General features: G+C 46.5%; 1 protein-coding gene and 1 pseudogene across 1 annotated transcript; both read left to right on the top strand.

Moving 5' to 3' along the window:
* LOC106598562 (thymidine phosphorylase-like) overlaps nt 1-2,682 on the top strand; it is a 6,327-nt pseudogene extending 3,645 nt beyond the window's left edge.
* A 10,416-nt stretch (nt 2,683-13,098) lies between these two features.
* On the top strand, nt 13,099-19,638 carry LOC106598843 (thymidine phosphorylase). The gene is given in 12 exon segments (XM_045700295.1): nt 13,099-13,375; nt 13,521-13,625; nt 14,115-14,261; nt 14,945-15,147; nt 15,265-15,363; nt 15,579-15,708; nt 15,793-15,911; nt 16,117-16,279; nt 16,542-16,769; nt 16,909-16,956; nt 16,959-17,048; nt 17,195-19,638. Coding segments are annotated over 12 exon segments (1,521 nt in total). The 5' UTR covers nt 13,099-13,326; the 3' UTR covers nt 17,335-19,638.
* Nucleotides 19,639-24,691: the final 5,053 nt, after the last annotated feature.

The raw sequence follows: 24,691 nt of genomic DNA, 5'->3' as shown, positions 1-24,691 counted from the left end.
CTACAGCATCCTGAGACGGGCACACTACCAGACAGAACTGGAGACACAGGGCCACGGTAACACACACCACACACACACACACACACACACACACACACACACACACACACACACACACACATACACACACACACACACACACACACACACACACACACACACACGAACAGATACTCAAATGCACACACACGTATACACTGCATGACTTTGTCTTTTGGTGTCTGCAGGGACAGTGCTGGATATAGACGGCATGGTCATTGCTCAGGTGCTGCACAGGTTGGGGCGGGACGTTCGAAGGCCGGAGACCCCTGTCAATCACAGCGTGGGGGCTGAGCTTCTGGTGTCTTTGGGACAGAAGGTGGAGAAAGGTGAGAACTCTGACCGTGTGTGTGTGTGTGTGTGTGTGTGTGTGTGTGTGTGTGTGTGTGTGTGTGTGTGTGTGTTAGTCAGTGTCACCCTGATCTGACTGACCTTTGCCCTCTGACCCCAGGGCAGCCATGGCTGCGTGTCCACTACGAGACTCCGGCGCTGAGCGCAGAGCAGAGACTCAGTCTCCAAGGGGCGCTGACACTGGGGCCCGCCGACCAGCTACTGACACAGCCACTAGTGGCAGAAATCATACTGCCATAGTGACACAAATCCACTCTATGTTAAAGCTTGACTGGGAGATGACAGGCCTTTGGGAATCTCAGTGTTTTATTTTTAAAGGATGTATAGTTCAGAACTAAAGGCCTGTGTCTCCTGCTCTTTACTCTCAAAGTCCTCTCTGAACCACCCATATAAAGTCACAAGATTCTGTGGAGACTGAATAGATGTTAACCGTTTCCAGGAACTGTTATGAATCACAGGATTGTTATGCAGAAAAACACACATTAAGCCAAGACAGATGTGTGTGTGTGTGTGTGTGTGTGGTGTGTGTGTGGGGATTTTCCTTTTTGGTTTGTCTCAGCATGAACTCAACAGATTCTTCCAAAACAAAAACGATACTGCTTTCCACGATGCTTCTAAATATGAATACACATGTCCACACATCTCTATTATAATACAAATAAAAGAACAAAATGTTTGGCCCGTATGGCCCTAACAACCTGGTAACTTTAATATTATGCAAACATTTGGTGGCACAGAAAGAAAGGAAACATTACAGAAAGAAAGGAGATATTACTGCACTGTTGGAGCTAGGAACACAAGCATTTCACTACTCACTCACATATCTGCTAAATATGTGTATGTGACAAATACAATTTAGTTTGATTTGATTTGTAAAGGATATCATAAAGGCCCAGTGTAGGCTGCATCTAAATCAATATAAAAATATTTTGCAAATGTATTGAAAGTTAAATACAGAAATCAAATTTACATAAGTATTCACACCCCTGAGTCTATACTTTGTAGAAGCACCTTTGGCAGCGATTACAGATTTGCGTCATCTTGGGTTTGTCTGTATCAGCTTTACACATCTGGATTTGGGGGTTTTCTCCCATTCTTCCTTTTCTCAAGCTCTGTTCTGTTCTCAAGCTCTGTTAAATTAGATGGGGAGCAGTGAAAAACAGCAGTCTTTATGTCCTTCAATCCACAGATTTTCAATGCTTTCAAGTCTGGGCTTTAGGTGGGCCACTCAAGGACTTTCACATTCTTGTTCTGAAGTCATTCCAGCATTGTTTTGGCTGTAAGCTTAGGGTCATTGTCCTGTTGGAACGTAAATCTTTGCCTCAGTCTAAAGTTGTTTGCACTCTAAAGCAGGTCATCATCAAGGATTTGCCTGTATTTGGATCCATTCATTGTTCCCTCTATCCTTGCCAGTCTCCCAGTCCATACAGCTGAATAGCATCCCCATAGCATGATGCTGCCACCAGGCTTCACTGTAGGGATGGTGTTTGACGGGTGATGAGCTGTGCCTGGTTTTCTCAACTTGGTCTCAGAGCATTTCGTATTATTTTGTGTGTATATAAAACCAAAACACTCCATTTACTATGATATGTAACATTTCGTATGGTATCTTAATTTGTGGATGTCCATTATCCATTTTTAATGATATGTTATGAATAACAATTCACACGATATGTTGCGAATTTGTTAAGCGTATCATATGTCACAAATTACAATTTGTTGTTGCTAACAGCTAGGTGGCTAATGCTAACTAGCTCTAGGGGGTTAAGGTTAGTGGAAGGGTTAGCTAAAAGGATTAGGGGAAGGGTTAGCTAACTTGATAAGTAGTTGCAACGTAACTAAAAAGTAGTTACAATGTTGCTAATTAGCTAAAAGTTGCTAAAGTGTTCCGTGATGAGATTCAAACACACAACCTTGGGGTTGCTAGACATTTGTGTTATACGTCCACTCATCCACCCCGACCAACCACCCTACTTTTGTTTTTGCCTTAAGTAACCTGTTTTATGTAACCATTATGGAGGAAATTATTGAATTACCTACTATGTTGTTTAATTGAACATACTATGCTGTTTTTACTTGGAGAATTATCCATTGTTATATTTTAGTATCGGCTTGTCTTGTGTGACTTAGTCATGGGTCTGGGCATACAGATAAGAGCCTTTTGGTTTCGACTGTAGTATGTGACATCCTGTTTTAACAATCTACAGGAACTTAGATGTGTGGAAACTGTAAGGGAAATATTATGTATTTACCTGCTTTGTTGAATATTGATCGTTGAATTATATGCTTAACCTCTCTGGGCTAGGCGGGACGTAATCGTCCCACCTACGCAACAGGCAGTGTAATCCCGTGGCGCGATTTTCAAATACCTTAGAAATGCTATTACTTCAATTTCTCAAACATATGACTATTTTACACCATTTTAAAGACAAGACTCTCGTTAATCTAACCACACTGTCCGATTTCAAAAAGGCTTTACAACGAAAGCAAAACATTAGATTATGTCAGCAGAGTACCCAGCCAGAAATAATCAGACACCCATTTTTCAAGCTAGCATATAATGTCACAAAAACCCAGAAGACAGCTAAATGCAGCACTAACCTTTGATGATCTTCATCAGATGACACACCTAGGACATTATGTTATACAATACATGCATGTTTTGTTCAATCAAGTTCATATTTATATAAAAAAACAGCTTTTTACATTAGCATGTGACGTTCAGAACTAGCATACCCCCCGCAAACCTCCGGTGAATTTACTAAATTAGTCACGATAAACGTTCACAAAAAACATAACAATTATTTTAAGAATTATAGATACAGAACTCCTTTGTGCAATCGAGGTGTCCGATTTTAAAATAGCTTTTCGGTGAAAGCACATTTTGCAATATTCTCAGTAGATAGCCCAGCCATCACGGCTAGCTATTTAGACACCCACCAAGTTTAGCCCTGACCAAAGTCAGATTTACTATTACAAAAGTTTGATTACCTTTGATGTTCTTCGTCAGAATGCACTCCCAGGACTGCTACTTCAATAACAAATGTTGGTTTGGTCCAAAATAATCCATCGTTATATCCAAATAGCGGCGTTTTGTTCGATGCGTTCAAGACACTATCCGAAGTGTAAATAAGGGTCACGAGCATGGCGCAATTGCGTGACAAAAAAATTCTAAATATTCCATTACCGTACTTCAAGCATGTCAACCGCTGTTTAAAATCCATTTTTATGCCATTTTTCTCGTAAAAAGCGATAATATTCCGACCGGGAATCTGCGTTTAGGTAAACAGAGGAAAGAAAACAAAGCATTCGAAAGTCAAGGACATGGTGGAGCCGAGAGATAAAGCAAAAGACCACCCCTCAAGAGAGCCTGAGAAATAGAACAAACCCCTATTTGTTTCTAATGATCTTTGCTTCTGAGAAACTAACCCAAGGTACGGGGAAACAACACCGGTGAACATAACCACAAGATGAACCCAAGGTAGCTTATGATGCCCCGATCTGCATGGGAGGGGTGGAACCAGCCATGACTAAGCATTTTTAGGTCTGCTATATAGGACCTCTGTTTTTTCTGTATCGTTGAGCTCTCGGCCTTACACTCAAGAGTGTGGGGTCGACCAGCTTCATTATTGCAATTCTTATTAAATAAAGATGATCGTTTGAAGAAATGACAAAGTCTCTCTCACTTGGTTAGAATGTCCTGCTAAACATTCAGGTAAAACACAGACACACACACACTGCCACATGAACACAGACACACACATATTATTCAGTTGTTCACATTTGTCTTGATCGACAGGTTTTCCAGTTTGTTGTTGTTGTTGATGTTAAACTTGTCCTCCACTTTATATTGGCTGAGTATCTGTACCAGACTGTTGGTCAGAAAGCCAAGCTGAGAAATGGTAGTCAACTGATTCGCTCTGAGGACCATTGTGAACCAAACCCTGACTTCCTTGATGACCCTGACTACCCTGACCAAAACCATGCTTATCCTGAACCAAACCAGGCCTATGCACATACAAACCTTGCCTACCCTGAAGAAATCCTTGCCTACTCTGATGACCAACACCAGGCTAACTTCGGACCAAACCATTCCTACCACCACTAACCAGGACCAGAGTGTTGCTGTATGACTGAAGACACTTTGGGCGCTAACATTGAATTGCTCAGTGGAGTTTGGTGGGAGGAGCAATAGGAGGATGGGCTCATTGTTATGGCTGGAATGGAATATTTGGAACGGAGTCAAACGTGGTTTCCATATGTTTGATACCATTCCATGAATTCCATTCCAGCCATTACAATGAGCCCGTCCTCCTGTAGCTCCTCCCACCAGCCGCCACTGGAATTGCTCTAACTCTAAATGCTCAGTTCAGTGCTTTCAGAGGAAGACAGGTATAGACCAGGGTCAGATGTAAGGATCAGGGAGGTGTCATGATATGGCCCACTTTGGGTATAGTTAGTACCATCCCCCTCTCTCTCCCTCTCTCTCCCTCCTACACCCAGGTTCTGTTATCTCAGGTCGTAAATTCCTGGAGGAGACTCTCCTCCTGGACATGCAGAAAGAGACACATTTACAGAGAACAAAGGAACTTCTTCTACATCACAGAACTTGAGAACTGAACAATATCCATGTTTTGGAGAATGTGTAAACGGTCGGTGGAGTAGCCAGTTACGACCCGGTCCGTTTTGTTTCATGTTTGTGACCTTATGAAAGACAATACAGCCACATTACCATAAGTTTGTTTTACAGGAGCCTCCGTTATGAGGTTTACGTCTAATTATTGTATAAAACGAATGAGTAAAGATGAAACTATTTGTGAAATTATATAAGGTGATGTTGAACCATTAATGTGAGAGAATTGTATATCCTTCAAAGTCATTGGCCCGCCCCCGTGAGCACAGACATGATCTGGCTCATGGGACAGCCCTTTTCTACTGTTACGAATAAAACCCCCACCTGAAGAATCCCAGTTCAGACCATGCATACCTCGGTCAGCTGAGGGAGCGAAGGTTGAGCAGAGACCACAGAAACCTCAGTATAAGCTAAGGTTGTAATGGTTGTTGAAACTCTGAGACTATTGATCCCGACAGAATAAGAGCAAATCTTCGATACTAATTACTAGTCTGCAGCTAGTGTCACATCCTGACCAGTAAAAGGGGTTATTTGTTATTGTAGTTTGGTCAGGACGTGGCAGGGGTGTGTTTGTTTTGTGTTGTTGGGTATTTTGGATAGTGTTCTATGTTTTGTATTTCTATGTTCTATTTCTATGTCTAGTTTATTGTTTTGACTTTCAATTGGAGGCAGCTGTTCCTCGTTGACTCTAATTGAAGGTCCTATTTAGTAGGGGTGTTTTTTCTATGGGTTTTGTGGGTAGTTGTTTCTTGTTTAGCTGTGTACCTGACAAGACTGTTTTCGTCGTTCTTTTTGTTCAGTGTTCATTTATTTAAAAAAAGAAGATAATGAGCATTCACGTACCCGCTGCATTTTGGTCCAATCACTACGACGGCCGTGACAGAACTGCCCACCACAAACGGACCAAGCAGCGAAGGAAGGAGCAGCACCTGGAGAGCAGCTATCTGGAATCGTGGACATGGGAGCAAATTCTGGACGGGGCTGGACCATGGAACCAGGTTGGGGAATACGCTCGCCCTAAGGAGGAGCTGGAGGCAGCCAAGGTGGAGCGGCGCCGTTATGAGGCCTTATACGCGCCGATTGGACAGTATGAGAGGCCGCCCCAAAACATTTTTTTGGGGGGGGCACACGGGGAGTGTGGCTAGATCAGGCAAGAGCCCTAAGCCAACTCCCCGTGCTTATTATGGGGAGTGTTTGGCAGTGAGAGCGCCCGGTCTATGCGGAAGTGCGCAAAATCTTGCCCATGCGCACGCACAGTCCGGTGTGTGCGATCCCAGCCTCCCGTAAGTGCCGTGCTAGAGTGGGCATCCAGCCTGGGAGAAGTGCGCCGGCACAATACATCTGGCCACCAGCGCGTCTCCTGGGCCCAGTCTACCCCTGCGCCTGCTCTACGCACGGCAGCCATCAGGCCTCTGCACAGTCCAGTTCGCCTGTGCCAGCACTCCACCCGTGCAGGGCTACTGTGACTACCCAGCCAGGACGGGTGGTGCAGGCTGTGCGCTCCAGACCTCCAGTGCTGGTTCATGGCCCGGTGTATCCAGTTCCTGCTCCTCGTACTGGCCTCAAGGTGCATGTCTCTAGTCTGGCATCTCTAAAGCCAGCACCACGCACCAGGCCTCCAGTGCGTCAGCCCAGTCCAGTACGTCCTGTTCCCGCTCCTTGCACTAGCCTTGGGGTGCGTGTCCCCAGCCTGGTACCTCCAGTACCCGCCCCACGCACCAGGCCTCCAGTGTGTCAGCCCAGTCCAGTACGTCCTGTTCCTGCTCCTCGCACTAGCCCTGTGGTGCGTGTAAATAGTCTGGCGTCTCCAAAGCCAGCCCCATGTATCAGGCTTTCAGTGCGCAGTCCCCGTCCAGAGCTTCCGACGACAGTACCCCGTCCAGAGCTTCCAAAGACAGTACCCGTCCAGAGCTTCCGGCGACAGTACCCGTCCAGAGCTTCCGGCGACAGTTCCCCGTCCAGAGCTTCCGGCGACAGTTCCCCGTCCAGAGCTTCCGGCGACAGTTCCCCGTCCAGAGCTTCCGGCGACAGTTCCCCGTCCAGAGCTTCCGGCGACAGTTCCCCGTCCAGAGCTTCCGGCGACAGTTCCCCGTCCAGAGCTTCCGGCGACAGTGCCCCGTCCAGAGCTTCCGGCAACAGTGCCCCGTCTAGCGATGACCCACAGTTCGGAGCCTGCAGAGACGGCCCACAGTCCAGAGCCAGCAGAGACGGCCCACAGTCCGGAGCCAGCAGAGACGGCCCACAGTCCGGAGCCAGCAGAGATGGCCCACAGTCCGGAGCCGACAGAGACGGCCCACAGTCCGGAACCGACAGAGACGGCCCACAGTCCGGAACCGACAGAGACGGCCCACAGTCCGGAACCGACAGAGACGGCCTACAGTCCAGAACCGACAGAGTCACCCTACAGTCCGGAACCGGCGCAGCCAGAGTCGCCCTCCAGTCCGGAGCTCCCAGAGTCGCCCTCCAGTCCGGAGCTCCCAGAGTCGCCCTCCAGTCCGGAGCTCCCAGAGTCGCCCTCCAGTCCGAAGTCTCCAGCAACGCGCATCAGTCCGAGGTCTCCAGCGACGCGCATCAGCCCGAGGTCTTCAACGATGCGCCTTAGTCCAGAGACTTCGGGAGGGGTAAAATATAATAAATAGTTAGCGGGGGTGGACAGGTTAGGTTGGGGAGTAAGGCCAGAGCCTGAGCCACCTCCATAGTAGGAGGTTGGGGAGGGGGTGTAGCACAAGAACCATCGGTGACGGTGGCCACCCTCCGGGATTATTTTTGTTTTGGGTTTATTTTTGTGTTTTTGTTTAAGGTGCATCCGGGGACTGCACCTTGGGGGGGGGTACTGTCACGTCCTGACTAGTATAAGGGGTTATTTGTTATTGTAGTTTGGTCAGGACGTGTCAGGGGTGTGTTTGTTTTGTGTTGTCTGGGTTTTTGGGTAGTGTTCTATGTTTTGTATTTCTATGTTCTATTTTCTATTTTTTCTATTTCTATGTCTAGTTTATTGTTTTGACCTTCAATTGGAGGCAGCTGTTCCTCGTTGCCTCTAATTGAAGGTCCTATTTAGTTGGGGTGTTTTTTCTATGGGTTTTGTGGGTAGTTGTTTCTTGTTTAGCTGTGTGCCTGACAAGACTGTTTTCGTCGTTCTTTTTGTTCAGTGTTCATTTATTTTAAATAAAGAAGATAATGAGCATTCACGTACCCGCTGCATTTTGGTCCAATCACTACGACGGCCGTGACAGCTAGAAATTATGTCGACCTGGAATGTGAAGACCAACAACCGCCGAAACATCTATTCTATAAGAACATTTTTGAAGGGTACTCTCAAGTATCCAGAGAGACTTCATGGAAGCAGAGAGACGATCAGATGAACTTTCCAACAGAAAGACGGACGATTCCAACAGAGATCACGATGACACACTGAGCGTAAATATACACTGCTCAAAAAAAATAAAGGGAACACTTAAACAACACAATATAACTCCAAGTCAATCACACTTCTGTGAAATCAAACTGTCCACTTAGGAAGCAACACTGATTAACAATAAATTTCACATGCTGTTGTGCAAATGGAATAGACAACAGGTGGAAATTATAGGCAATTAGCAAGACACCCCAATAAAGGAGTGGTTCTGCAGTGGTGACCACAGACCACTTCTCAGTTCCTATGCTTCCTGGCTGATGTTTTGGTCACTTTTGAATGCTGGCGGTGCTTTCACTCTAGTGGTAGCATGAGACGGAGTCTACAACCCACACAAGTGGCTCAGGTAGTGCAGCTCATCCAGGATGGCACATCAATGCGAGCTGTGGCAAGAAGGTTTGCTGTGTCTGCCAGCGTAGTGTCCAGAGCATGGAGGCGCTACCAGGAGACAGGTCAGTACATCAGGAGACGTGGAGGAGGCCGTAGGAGGGCAACAACCCAGCAGCAGGACCGCTACCTCCGCCTTTGTGCAAGGAGGAGCAGGAGGAGCACTGCCAGAGCCCTGCAAAATGATCTCCAGCAGGCCACAAATGTGCATGTGTCTGCTCAAACAGTCAGAAACAGACTCCATGAGGGTGGTATGAGGGCCCGACGTCCCCAGGTGGGGGTTGTGCTTACAGCCCTACACCGTGAAGGACGTTTGGCATTTGCCAGAGAAATCCAAGATTGTCAAATTCGCCACTGGCGCCCTGTGCTCTTCACAGATGAAAGCAGGTTCACACTGAGCACGTGACAGATGTGACAGAGTCTGGAGACGCCCGTGGAGAACGTTCTGCTGCCTGCAACATCCTCCAGCATGACCGTTTTGGTGGTGGGTCAGTCATGGTGTGGGGTGGCATTTCTTTGGGGGGCCGCACAGCCCTCCATGTGCTCGCCAGAGGTAGCCTGACTGCCATTAGGTTCCGAGATGAGATCCTCAGACCCCTTGTGATACCATATGCTGGTGCGGTTGGCCCTGGGTTCCTCCTAATGCAAGACAATGCTAGACCTCATGTGGCTGGAGTGTGTCAGCAGTTCCTGCAAGAGGAAGGCATTGATGCTATGGACTGGCCCGCCCGTTCCCCAGACCTGAATCCAATTGAGCACATCTGGGACATCATGTCTCGCTCCATCCACCAACGCCACGTTGCACCACAGACTGTCCAGGAGTTGACGGATGCTTTAGTCCAGGTCTGGGAGGAGATCCCTCAGGAGACCATCCGCCACCTCATCAGGAGCATGCCCAGGCATTGTAGGGAGGTCATACAGGCACGTGGAGGCCACACACACTACTGAGCCTCATTTTGACTTGTTTTAAGGACATTACATCAAAGTTGGATCAGACTGTAGTGTGGTTTTCCACTTTAATTTTGAGTGTGACTCCAAATCCAGACCTCCATGGGTTGATAAATTGGATTTCCATAGATTATTTTTGTGTGATTTTGTTGTCAGCACATTCAACTATGTAAAGAAAAAAGTATTTAATAAGATTATTTCATTCATTCAGATCTAGGATGTGTTATTTTAGTGTTCCCTTTATTTTTTGAGCAGTATATATTGATTGCAATTATTCCCGAATGAGTGAGCATTCATGTGCAAAGGCTTAGCATTTATATCAGTATAATTATCAACTGTGTAGTGACTTGTCTTTCACGCCCTCCTCAGTCCACACCCACTTCCCTTTGTCCACCAAGCCGTCATATCGGCTTAGCCCACTAGGGAACCTCCCCTATCATTTCCTTGTAACCATATCTACTGTTTGTTTGTTCATGAATTTCTGTGATTATTTAGTTACTTAGTAAATAAATGATTAAGACAATTGATGTATGGATGATTCATAGTAAAGGCTGGGTTCGTGCAGATAACCAACGATTCACGACGTTCAGAATGAGACTACCGTAAAGGTAAAGAATAATTCATTAATTTGAAGACTAATTAATCAGATATTAAAATATCTGAAGAGTTATAATAGGAAAATTATAACTTTGTAATCTGAAGTTTTTCCTTGGTGCCCCGACTTCCTAGTTAATTACATTTAAATGATTAGTTTAATCAGGTAATAATAATTACAAAGAATTGATTTGATAAAATAACAGTCTTCAATTCTATGATGCCATAGACACAACAGAGGATACCGGAAGAGGAAGACAGGTATAGACCAGGGTCAGATGTAAGGATCAGGGAGGGTTCAGGTAGAAGAAGACAGGTATAGAACAGGGTCAGATGTAAGGATCAGGGAGGGTTCAGGTAGAGGAAGACAGGTATAGAACAGGGTCAGATGTAAGGATCAGGGAGGGTACAGGTAGAGGAGGACAGGTATAGAACAGGGTCAGATGTAAGGATCAGGGAGGGTACAGGTAGAGGAAGACAGGTATAGACCAGGGTCAGATGTAAGGATCAGGGAGGGTTCAGGTAAAGGAGGACAGGTATAGAACAGGGTCAGATGTAAGGATCAGGGAGGATACAGGTAGAGGAGGACAGGTATAGAACAGGGTCAGATATAAGGATCAGGGAGGGTTCAGGTAGAGGAGGACAGGTATAGACCAGGGTCAGATGTAAGGATCAGGGAGGGTACAGGTAGAGGAAGACAGGTATAGAACAGGGTCAGATGTAAGGATCAGGGAGGATACAGGAAAACAGGTATAGACCAGGGTCAGATGTAAGGATCAGGGAGGGTTCAGGTAGAGGAAGACAGGTATAGAACAGGGTCAGATGTAAGGATCAGGGAGGGTACAGGTAGAGGAGGACAGGTATAGAACAGGGACAGATGTAAGGATCAGGGTGGGTACAGGTAGAGGAAGACAGGTATAGAACAGGGTCAGATGTAAGGATCAGGGAGGGTACAGGTAGAGGAGGACAGGTATAGACCAGGGTCAGATGTAAGGATCAGGGAGGGTACAGGTAGAGGAAGACAGGTATAGAACAGGGTCAGATGTAAGGATCAGGGAGGGTTCAGGTAGAGGAAGACAGGTATAGACCAGGGTCAGATGTAAGGATCAGGGAGGGTACAGGTAGAGGAGGACAGGTATAGAACAGGGACAGATGTAAGGATCAGGGTGGGTACAGGTAGAGGAAGACAGGTATAGAACAGGGACAGATGTAAGGATCAGGGAGGATACAGGTAGAAGAAGACAGGTATAGAACAGGGTCAGATGTAAGGATCAGGGAGGATACAGGAAGAGGAGGACAGGTAAAGATATGTGATACTGGATAGAGTTAATATACTGGATTATATGTTTGATGTGGGGGGGTGAGGGTAAGAAGACGGGTGAGGGTAAGGGGGGGTAAGGGGAGGGGTGAGATTGAGGGTAAGGGGAGGGATGAGGGTAAGAAGAAGGGTGAAGTTAAGGGGAGGTTTGAGGGTGAGAATAAGGGTGAGGGTAAGGGGAGGGGTGAGTGTAAGGGGAGCGGTGAGGGTAAGAAGAAGGGTGAGGGTAAGGGGAGGGGTGAGGGTGAGAAGAAGGGTGAGGGTAAGGGGAGGGGTGAGGGTGAGAAGAAGGGTGAGGGTAAGGGTAGGGGTGAGGGTGAGAAGAAGGGTGAGGGTAAGGGGAGGGTGAGAAGAAGGGTGAGGGTAAGGGTAGGGGTGAGGGTGAGGGTGAGAAGAAGGGTGAGGGTAAGGGGATGAGGGGATGTTTGGGTAAGGGTAGGGCTGAGGGTGAGAAGAAGGGTGAGGGTAAGGGGATGAGGGGATGTTTGGGTAAGGGTAGGGGTGAGGGTGAGAAGAAGGGTGAGGGTAAGGGGATGAGGGGATGTTTGGGTAAGGGTAGGGGTGAGGGTGAGAAGAAGGGTGAGGGTAAGGGGATGAGGGGATGTTTGGGTAAGGGGAGGGGTGAGAATAAGAAGGGTGAGGGTAAGGGGATGAGGGGATGTTTGGGTAAGGGGAGGGTTGAGGGTGAGAAGAAGGGTGAGGGTAAGGGGATGAGGGGATGTTTGGGTAAGGGGAGGGGTGAGGGTGAGAAGAAGGGTGAGGGTAAGGGGATGAGGGGATGTTTGGGTAAGGGTAGGGGTGAGAAGAAGGGTGAGGGTAAGGGGATGAGGGGATGTGGTAGGGTCAGATTTATTTAGGTCAACATGACTGTTTCCCTTTCTGACTCGTGGTGGGTTGTGACTACTGTAGTAGTTATTGACTAACTGACCTGCTCCACCACTCACACCCATTGGTCACTAGTCCATCCATACAGACAGACAGAGAGGGGTATTTGACCCGTGTGTCCTCAAGGTTGGAAGACATGACAGTGTTCAGGAGCAGCGTTCCAGTACAGGTAGGAAACTCTGAAGTTTTGAAAACCTTAATAGACACATGTAGAAAAGAAGAGGAGGAAGGGAAGCGCTGCTGAGGTACACAATTGTAGATTTTGGTAGACAGAAGGTGCTTTTTGGTAAAAGGGGTAAATTGGTCATCAAAAAGAAAGGAGGACCAAGGCACTCTTCACACAATTAATTAAAATGCCTTTATTTGTATAGCATGTTCAATGAAAATAAAGTTTCAAATCTCAGACGCATTTCGGCTGCATGGCCTTCCTCAGGGAGTACAAAGAAATGACAATACAATGTCCTCTTTTGGACAGATTTTTCCAATCAGCCCTGATTTGAAGAGGGAGTGGTTACATAATTCATTGGACAACACCTAGTAAGTAATACGAGATACATTAAAAAGTGAAATACTGTAGATATGTTATCAAAAAATGTAACTCAAAGCTAGAAGCATCAGAATGTCTAGAAAGGTAGTTCTAACCTTAAATATGACTGGGCAAAGTGCCAAGAATAGGAGAGCCATCTATTCCATAGTACACTAGAACACTGCAAACGTGGACAATAACAGTCCAAACATAGCTGAGGGCTATAGTACAAAATGTCCAGTAGATGGCAGAAAAGAGACCAATCACGACCCGACAGGAAAGGTGAGTAATCCATGATATGGGCAGTTGACTCAGAGAAAGACAATAGTTGAACAGTTTTGAACAAATGAATTTCTTCCAAAATGAAGTAGAAGCAAGAGAGAAATAGAGCAAGAGAGAGAGATTATTATTATTATTTTTTTTTCAGTTTCATTTTCGTTTATCTGGCAAATTCAGCTGGCTAGTTCAGCCAACAGAAACGCCCTGCTCAAACATACTTTCCAACACAACACTAGAACTCTTCTAAGTCAAGGTAAGATTTTGGTATTACTAATTTATTGCCACTGGGGCCCACTTGTGTAACTGTTAACTGTTACACTGACGTTACTGCATGATTGTAGCGGGTTTACTAACGCGTTAGTTCTATTAACTATGCTGACGATGTATGCCGTTACTTTAGCTAATATGGTAACAAAGATGTAGGTTGTTTGTAGAGGTTTGGCTTGGAAATGTTTTTGTTGCCTGGTCACATACAGCTGATGTGTTGTACACTGAAGTCCACAAGCAAAGGGAGAGAAGGAACGCAACGTGGCAGTTATGAGAGTGAACTCTATTTACGGTGATCAGGGGTGTATTCATTCCGACGATTCTGTTGAAACACACACACACACACAAACACACACACACACACAATAGTTTAGTGATTTAAAACAATCCCTCGTGTATTTTCCTCTCCTACTTGTCAGTCCACAGTCCACTGTGTGTCAATCCACTGTGTGTCAAACCGCTGTGTGTCAGTCAGCTGCAGGGATGGCGCAACACGAGCAGAGCGCAGCCTCTTTCCCCGAGCACATCCGCAAGAAACGGAACGGGGAACAGCTGAGCGCTGGGGAGATCCGAGACTTCGTTCAGGGTGTCAAGGACAAGACCATCCAAGAGAGTCAGATTGGTACACACACACACACACACACACACACACACACACACACACACACACACACACACACACACACACACACACACACACACACACACACACACACACACACACACACACAGCATCCAGCGATGTGCAGGTAGGTCACAGAGTCACAGTCACATGTAGACACACACACGTAGACGCACACACACGCACGCCCCACACACACACACACACACACACACACACACACACACACACACACACACACACACACACACACACACACACACACACACACAGACACACAGACACACAGACACACAGACACACCATCCAGCGATGTGCAGGTAGGTCACAGAGTCACAGTGGGTGAGATGCCAGATAAGACAGATGGTAGACCATTGGTCTGCAGAGAGGAAGACCCCCACACACTTTAGACTGAGTATCAATAGTCAAGCTCAGGCCAAAACCTGCACTCTACAGTTGATATTCTGACCTGATGTGTGTGTGTGTGTGTGTGTGTGTGTGTGTGTGTGTGTGTGTGTGTGTGTGTGTGTGTGTGTGTGTGTGTGTGTGTGTGTGCTGTGTGTGTGTCTGTGCGTGTGTGTGTGCGTGTGTGTGTGTGTGTGTGTGTGTGTGTGTGTGTGTGTGTGTGTGTGTGTGTGTGTGTGTGTGTGTGTGTGTGTGTGTGTGTGTGTGTGTGTGTATAGGAGCCATGCTGATGGCAATCTGGCTGCAGGGAATGGTAGCAGAGGAGACTCTCGCACTGACGAAGGAGATGATGATGTCAGGGGAAGTGATGTCATGGCCGGCAGAGTGGGAGGGGCTAGTGGTGGATAAACACTCGACGGGTGGAGTGGGGGACAAGATCAGCCTGGTGCTGGCTCCTGCTCTGGCTGCCTGCGGCTGCAAGGTACCTGCCTGGATCCACCTGTATGTGCGTGTGTGTGCGTGTGTGTGTGTGTGTTGTGTGTGTGTGTGTGTGTGTGTGTGTGTGTGTGTGTCTGACTATCAGAAGCTGTGTCCATAGGTACCCATGATAAGTGGCAGAGGTCTGGCGCACACAGGCGGCACGCTGGACAAACTGGAGTCCATCCCTGGCTTTAACGTCTATCAGTCAGTACAACAGGTACTCTCTCTCTCTCTCTCTCTCTCTCTCTCTCTCTCTCTCTCTCTCTCTCTCTCTCTCTCTCTCTCTCTCTCTCTCTCTCTCTCTCTCTCTCTCTCTCTCTCTCTCTCTCTCTCTCTCTCTCTCTCTCTCTCTCTCTCTCTCTCTCTCTCTCTCTCTCTCTCTCTCTCGTTCTCTCTCGTTATTAACGTGTGATATTGTGGCACCATCCTCAGCTGCATGGAATCCTGGAGGAGGTTGGCTGTTGCATTGTAGGACAGACAGATAACCTGGTGCCTGCTGATAAGGTCATGTACGCTCTGAGAGACGTTACGTCTACAGTCGACAGCCTCCCACTCATCACAGGTCTGCCAACAACAACAACAGCAAACTGGACTACCTTTCAAAGTAGAGAAATGAACATCTGAATAGTGTGTGTGTCCTCTCCAGGCTCTATCATCTCTAAGAAGGGTGCTGAGTCTCTGAATGCGTTGGTTCTGGATGTGAAGTTTGGGAATGCAGCTCTCTACAAAGACCTGGGCAGTGCCAAGTCACTGGCCCAGTCCATGGTAACCCTAACACTGATACCTGACCTTTACCCCATTCTTGTTTGAATGTCTGGAGGGCCATGTTTTCACTCCTGCCTTGTACTTGATTGATCAAATAAGGTTGTTGGTTTAGTTAGGAACTCACCTGGTTGTCAAGTCTGGAATAGAAAGGACATAACAAAAAGCAGAGCCGTGACCCTTACCTTGACCCCAATCTCTCCTGCAGGTGACAGTTGGGAACAGTTTGGGGATCCGTACGGGGGCGGTGCTTAGTCGTATGAACTGTCCTATTGGTCGCTGTGTGGGGAACACTCTGGAAGTGATGGAGTCCCTGGAGTGTCTAAAGGGGAGGGGGCCAGACGACATACTGGAGCTGGTCACAAGTCTGGGTGAGGAATACACACAGACACACAAACACACACAAACTCAGTGAATTGGTTCCTTTGGACCAAAACCAAGCAGACAAAGACCTAGTTAGAACGTCAGTGCTGCTCGGGCTTAGCTACAGTCTAGACACAGAAGCTGTGGAAGTTCCAAGTCATTCTGAAGTCATTACCTTCAAATTCAAGTCAATCTTTTGTGTGTGTGTGTGTGTGTGTGTGTGTGTGTGTGTGTGTGTGTGTGTGTGTGTGTGTGTGTGTCTGTGTGTAGGTGGGCTGCTGTTGTGGATGGTTGGCCGTGCAGGGAGCCTGGAGGAGGGTAAAAAGGTGATCTCTACAACCCTGCAGAATGGTGCAGCCCTGGAAAAGTTCCAGAACATGATGATTGGTCAGGGAGTAACCAGTCAGATCGCTGCATCACTCTGTTCAACCAACACAGACTACTACAGCATCCTGAGACGGGCACACTACCAGACAGAACTGGAGACACAGGGCCACGGTAACACACACCACACACACACACACACACACACACACACACACACACACACACACACACACACACACACACACACACACACACACACGCGCACACACACACGTATACACTGCATGACTTTGTCTTTTGGTGTCTGCAGGGACAGTGCTGGATATAGACGGCATGGTCATTGCTCAGGTGCTGCACAGGTTGGGGCGGGACGTTCGAAGGCCGGAGACCCTGTCAATCACAGCGTGGGGGCGGAGCTTCTGGTGTCTTTGGGACAGAAGGTGGAGAAAGGTGAGAACTCTGACCCTGTGTGTGTGTGTGTGTGTGTGTGTGTGTGTGTGTGTGTGTGTGTGTGTGTGTGTGTGTGTGTGTGTGTGTGTGTGTGTGTGTTAGTCAGTGTCACCCAGATCTGACTGACCTATGCCCTCTGACCCCAGGGCAGCCATGGCTGCGTGTCCACTACGAGACTCCGGCGCTGAGCGCAGAGCAGAGACTCAGTCTCCAAGGGGCGCTGACACTGGGGCCCGCCGACCAGCTACTGACACAGCCACTAGTGGCAGAAATCATACTGCCATAGTGACACAAATCCACTCTATGTTAAAGCTTGACTGGGAGATGACAGGCCTTTGGGAATCTCAGTGTTTTATTTTTAAAGGATGTATAGTTCAGAACTAAAGGCCTGTGTCTCCTGCTCTTTACTCTCAAAGTCCTCTCTGAACCACCCATATAAAGTCACAAGATTCTGTGGAGACTGAATAGATGTTAACCGTTTCCAGTAACTGTTATGAATCACAGGATTGTTATGCAGAAAAACACACATTAAGCCAAGACAGATGTGTGTGTGTGTGTGGTGTGTGTGTGGGGATTTTCCTTTTTGGTTTGTCTCAGCATGAACTCAACAGATTCTTCCAAAACAAAAACGATACTGCTTTCCACGATGCTTCTAAATATGAATACACATGTCCACACATCTCTATTATAATACAAATAAAAGAACAAAATGTTTGGCCCGTATGGCCCTAACAACCTGGTAACTTTAATATTATGCAAACATTTGGTGGCACAGAAAGAAAGGAAACATTACAGAAAGAAAGGAGATATTACTGCACTGTTGGAGCTAGGAACACAAGCATTTCACTACTCACTCACATATCTGCTAAATATGTGTATGTGACAAATACAATTTAGTTTGATTTGATTTGTAAAGGATATCATAAAGGCCCAATGTAGGCTGCATCTAAATCAATATAAAAAATATTTTGCAAATGTATTGAAAGTTAAATACAGAAATCAAATTTACATAAGTATTCACACCCCTGAGTCTATACTTTGTAGAAGCACCTTTGGCAGCGATTACAGATTTGCGTCATCTTGGGTTTGTCTGTATCAGCTTTACACATCTGGATTTGGGGGTTTTCTCCCATTCTTCCTTTTCTCAAGCTCTGTTCTGTTCTCAAGCTCTGTTAAATTAGATGGGGAGCAGTGAAAAACAGCAGTCTTTATGTCCTTCAATCCACAGATTTTCAATGCTTTCAAGTCTGGGCTTTAGGTGGGCCACTCAAGGACTTTCACATTCTTGTTCTGAAGTCATCCCAGCATTGTTTTGGCTGTAAGCTTAGGGTCATTGTCCTGTTGGAACGTAAATCTTTGCCTCAGTCTAAAGTTGTTTGCACTCTAAAGCAGGTCATCATCAAGGATTTGCCTGTATTTGGATCCATTCATTGTTCCCTCTATCCTTGCCAGTCTCCCAGTCCATACAGCTGAATAGCATCCCCATAGCATGATGCTGCCACCAGGCTTCACTGTAGGGATGGTGTTTGACGGGTGATGAGCTGTGCCTGGTTTTCTCAACTTGGTCTCAGAGCATTTCGTATTATTTTGTGTGTATATAAAACCAAAACACTCCATTTACTATGATATGTAACATTTTGTATGGTATCTTAATTTGTGGATGTCCATTATCCATTTTTAATGATATGTTATGAATAACAATTCACACGATATGTTGCGAATTTGTTAAGCGTATCATATGTCACAAATTACAATTTGTTGTTGCTAACAGCTAGGTGGCTAATGCTAACTAGCTCTAGGGGTTAAGGTTAGTGGAAGGGTTAGCTAAAAGGATTAGGGGAAGGGTTAGCTAACTTGATAAGTAGTTGCAACGTAATTAAAAAGTAGTTACAATGTTGCTAATTAGCTAAAAGTTGCTAAAGTGTTCCGTGATGAGATTCAAACACACAACCTTGGGGTTGCTAGACATTTGTGTTATACGTCCACTCATCCACCCCGACCAACCACCCTACTTTTGTTTTGCCTTAAGTAACCTGTTTTATGTAACCATTATGGAGAAAATTATTGAATTACCTACTATGTTGTTTAATTGAACATACTATGCTCTTTTTACTTGGAGAATTATCCATTGTTATATTTTAGTATCGGCTTGTCTTGTGTGACTTAGTCATGGGTCTGGGCATACAGATAAGAGCCTTTTGGTTTCGACTGTAGTATGTGACATCCTGTTTTAACAATCTACAGGAACTTAGATGTGTGGAAACTGTAAGGGAAATATTACCTATTTACCTGCTTTGTTGAATATTGATCGTTGAATTATATGCTTAACAATAGTAAGAGATTTTCATAACTACAAATGCTGGAAAACAACACCCAGTGAACATAACCACAAGATGAACCCAAGATAGTTTATGATGCCCCGATCTGCATGGGAGGGGTGGAACCAGCCATGACAATTTTTTTTAGGTCTGCTATATAGGACCTCTGTTTTTTCTGTATTATTGAGGTCTCAGCCTTACACTCAAGAGTGTGGGGTCGACCAGCTTCATTATTGCAATTCTTAGTAAATAAAGATGATCGTTTGAAGAAATGACAAAGTCTCTCTTACTTGGTTAGAATGTCCTGCTAAACATTCAGGTAACACACAGACGCGCACACAAACACACCGACACATGCACACACACACACAAACACAGACACACACACACACACACAACTCAGCTGTTCACATTTGTCTTGATTGACACGTTTTCCAGTTTGTTGTTGTTGATTTCAGGTCTAGTTTGTTGTTGTTGATGTTAAACAGGTCCTCCAGTTTATAGTGGCTGTGTATCTATACCAGACTGTTGGTCAGAAAGCCAAGCTGAGAAATGGTAGTCAACTGATTCGCTCTGAGGAACATTGTGAACCAAACCCTGACTTCCTTGATGACCCTGACCAAAACCATGCCTATCCTGAACCAAACCAGGCCTACGCACATACAAACCTTGCCTACCCTGAAGACCAACACCAGGCTGACTTCGGACCAAACCATTCCTACCACCGCTAACCAGGACCAGAGTGTTGCTGTATGACTGAAGACACTTTGGGCGCTAACATTGAATTGCTCAGTGGAGTTTGGTGGGAGGAGCAATACGAGGATGGGCTCATTGTAATGACTGGAAAGGAATGATTGGAACGGAGTCAAACGTGGTTTCCATATGTTTGATACCATTCCATGAATTCCATTCCAGCCATTACAATGAGCCCGTCCTCCTGTAGCTAGGGTCCTACATGCATGTACCTGTCTTAGTCGAGAACAGGTCTGTCTATTTCCGTGGCTCTACGGCTTCCATGCCCTAATATAAAACAAAACGAAACTTTGTGCAAGGCAATAAGATAACGGTGGCTAAATGCCAGAGGGGATGAGTCATTAAGAGGAGTTACTATGAGTGTAACGTAAGGAGGAATAATGTTTCAAACGTGTGTGGCAAGACTGGAAGGCAGATGTTATCTTTGAACCAGCTTGGCTTTTGTTATATGGTAATAAAAGTCTATTTGAACTCACAGGCTCCGGTATTTGTGAAATATGATTGACCGAATATTTCCACGACACCTAATCCACCCTTGAGTAAAATAAACAACTTTTGAACCCCTTTACATTTCACAAGACTATTTTTACGTCTGCAGACGAACCACGTTACCCTTTACGGGATGGGTATCCCAAAACCGGGAAGGTTGTTGCAAACGTGCGCTAATGTGACTAGAATAACTTTGTATACAACAGCCAACTTTCCGGGACATAGACATGTCTTATATGGACAGAAAGATTAAATTCTTGTTAATCTAACTGCAGTGTCCAATTAACAGTAGCTATCACAGTGAAAAGAATACCATGCTATTTTTATTTACATTTAAGTAATTTAGCAGACGCTCTTATCCAGAGCGACTTACAAATTGGTGCATTCACCTTATGATATCCAGTGGAACAACCACTTTACAATAGTGCAGGATTACTTCATCCTATCCTAGGTATTCCTTAAAGAGGTGGGGTTTCAGGTGTCTCCGGAAGGTGGTGATTGACTCCGCTGTCCTGGCGTCGTGAGGGAGCTTGTTCCACCATAGGGGTGCCAGAGCAGCGAACAGTTTTGACTGGGCTGAGCGGGAACTGTGCTTCCTCAGAGATAGGGGGGCCAGTAGGCCAGAGGTGGATGAGCGCAGTGCCCTCGTTTGGGTGTAGGGACTGATCAGAGCCTGAAGGTACGGAGGTGCCATTCCCCTCACGGCTGCGTAGGCAAGCACCATGGTCTTGTAGCGGATGCGAGCTTCAACTGGAAGCCAGTGGAGAGAGCGGAGGAGCGGGGTGACGTGAGAGAACTTGGGAAGGTTGAACACCAGACGGGCTGCGGCGTTCTGGATGAGTTGTAGGGGTTTAATGGCACAGGCAGGGAGCCTAGCCAACAGCGAGTTGCAGTAATCCAGACGGAAGATGACAAGTGCCTGGATTAGGACCTGCGCCGCTTCCTGTGTGAGGCAGGGTTGTACTCTACGAATGTTGTAGAGCATGAACCTACAGGATCGGGTTACCGCCTTGATGTTAGTGGAGAACGACAGGGTGTTGTCCAGGGTCACGCCAAGGTTCTTAGCACTCTGGGAGGAGGACACAATGGAGTTGTCAACCGTGATGGCGAGATCATGGAACGGGCAGTCCTTCCCCGGGAGGAAAAGCAGCTCCGTCTTGCCGAGGTTCAGCTTGAGGTGGTGATCCGTCATCCACACTGATATGTCTGCCAGACATGCAGAGATGCGATTCGCCACCTGGTTATCAGAAGGGGGAAAGGAGAATATTAATTGTGTGTCGTCTGCATAGCAATGATAGGAGAAACCATGTGAGGATATGACAGAGCCAAGTGACTTGGTGTATAGCGAGAATAGGAGAGGGCCTAGAACAGAGCCCTGGGGGACACCAGTGGTGAGAGCACGTGGTGCAGAGACAGATTCTCGCCACGCCACCTGGAAGGACGCAATCCAAGCGTGGGCCGCGCCGGAGATGCCCAACTCGTAGAGGGTGGAGAGGAGGATCTGGTGGTTCACAGTATCAAAGGCAGCAGATAGGTCTAAAAGGATGAGAGCAGAGGAGAGAGAGTTAGCTTTAGCAGTGCGGAGAGCCTCCGTGACACAGAGAAGAGCAGTCTCACGGCAGTCTCACGGCAACTGGTTTGATACATTCACCTCTGAAGGTAATTAATGTACTTATATTCAGTAATCTTGCTCTGATTTGTCATCCTGAGGGTCCCAGAGATAAAATGTAGCAAAGTTTTGTTTGATCAAATCTATTTTTATGTTTAAATGTAGGAACTGGGGTCTACAGTTTGACCCCGCTGCTGTCTTTGGCTCCACACCCATCCCCGTCCGCCCATCTAGATGTGTGAAAGTTAGTGTATAAGCTAATGATCCATCATGTATGACATTCCTGGGAGTGTGTAAACTTTAATTTGTTATTACCATAGCATTTTTGTATGTTCTCTATAGTTATGTACTTGAACATGTATCGATTGACCAATTCGGCACATTTGGCCACACTCCTGGCAGAATTGATACAAAATATTGTGCAGTAATGTAATTCTTCACTGGATAAGTCTGAAACTTTGCACAGACTGCTGCCATCTGGTGCCAAAATCTAAATTACAGCTAGACTCCTATCTGTAAGTACTGCCATTCTCTTGCATTTCAGGGATGACGAAATAAAAAAATACAAAAATTGTTTTGGGGGGGGGGATGTATTATCTTTTACCAGATCCAATGTGTTATATTCTCCTACATTAATTTCACATTTCCACAAATTTCCAAGTGTTTCCTTTCAAATGGTATCATGAATATGCATATCCTTGCTTCAGTTCCTGAGCTACAGGCAGTTAGATTTGGGTATGACATTTTAGGCGATCCTTAAGAGTGCTGCCTTTAAATATTTAATTGAGTTTGATAGTGCTATCATTGTGTGATGCCTGACATTGGTGATAAGTGATTGATTGTCTGTAAATTACGCATTCTGAATTAGATTTCTTGATTCTTCACAATGGCACCCTCTTCTGGTTATCTTGAGTGACACAGGTGAGTTTTATACATAAAGAGTAGCATTCTGGTTGTGAGATGTGGCATAAGTGATGTTATGGGTATAGGCCTATGAAATGCTTTGATTAAGTTCCATTATGTGTCTTTCATATTTGATGGAAAACCATATATATTAAGGCATGAGGGAAGACAGGTCAGATGTTAGGTTCGGACTAGGGAAGGTACAGGTAGAGGAGGACAGGTGTAGACCAGGGTCAGATGTAAGGATCAGGGAGGGTACAGGAAGAGGAAGACAGGTATAGACCAGGGTCAGATGTAAGGATCAGGGAAGGTACAGGTAGAGGAGGACAGGTGTAGACCAGGGTCAGATGTAAGGATCAGGGAGGGTACAGGTAGAGGAGGACAGGTATAGAACAGGGACAGATGTAAGGATCAGGGTGGGTACAGGTAGAGGAAGACAGGTATAGAACAGGGACAGATGTAAGGATCAGGGAGGATACAGGTAGAGGAAGACAGGTATAGAACAGGGTCAGATGTAAGGATCAGGGAGGGTACAGGTAGAGGAAGACAGGTATAGAACAGGGTCAGATGTAAAGATCAGGGAGGGTTCAGGTAAAGGAGGACAGGTATAGCTCAGATGAAACTGGATCAGGGGAGGGTACAGGAAGAGGAAGACAGGTATAGAACAGGGTCAGATGTAAGGATCAGGGAGGGTACAGGTAGAGGAGGACAGGTATAGACCAGGGTCAGATGTAAGGATCAGGGAGGGTTCAGGTAGAGGAAGACAGGTATAGACCAGGGTCAGATGTAAGGATCAGGGAGGGTACAGGAAGAGGAAGACAGGTATAGAACAGGGTCAGATGTAAGGATCAGGGAGGGTACAGGTAGAGGAAGACAGGTATAGACCAGGGTCAGATGTAAGGATCAGGGAGGGTTCAGGTAAAGGAAGACAGGTAAAGCTAGATGAAACTGGATAGAGTTAATATACTGGATTATATGTTTGATGTGGGGGGGTGAGTGTACGGGGAGTGGGTGAGATTGAGGGTAAGAACACGGGTGAGGGTAAGGGGAGGGGTGAGGGTAAGGGTGAGAAGAAGGGTGAGGGTAAGGGAAGGGGGTGAGTGTAAGGGGAGGGGTGAGATTGAGGGTGAGAAGAAGGGTGAGGGTAAGGGGAGGTGTGAGGGTAAGGGGAGGGTTGAGGGTGAGAAGAAGGGTGAGGGTAAGGGGAGGGTGAGTGAGGGGAGAGGTGAGATTGAGGGTGAGAAGAAGGGTGAGGCTAAGGGGAGGGGTGAGGGTAAGAAGAAGGGTGAGGGTAAGGGGAGGGTTGAGTGTAAGGGGAGGGGTGAGATTGAGGGTGAGAAGAAGGGTGAGGGTAGGGTTGAGGGTGAGAAGAAGGGTGAGGGTAAGGGGATGAGGGGATGTTTGGGTAAGGGGAGGGGTGAGATTGAGGGTGAGAAGAAGGGTGAGGGATGAGGGTAGGGTTGAGGGTGAGAAGAAGGGTGAGGGTAAGGGAGAGGGGTGTGTGTAAGGGGAGGGCTGATTGAGGGTGAGAAGAAGGGTGAGGGTAAGGGGATGAGGGGTGTGGGTAAGGG

The sequence above is a fragment of the Salmo salar genome, chromosome ssa17, assembly GCF_905237065.1.
Source record: "Salmo salar chromosome ssa17, Ssal_v3.1, whole genome shotgun sequence".
Lineage (NCBI taxonomy): Eukaryota > Metazoa > Chordata > Actinopteri > Salmoniformes > Salmonidae > Salmo > Salmo salar.
Note: the sequence above shows the minus strand (reverse complement) of the source record. Positions and strands in the feature narration are given on the sequence as shown.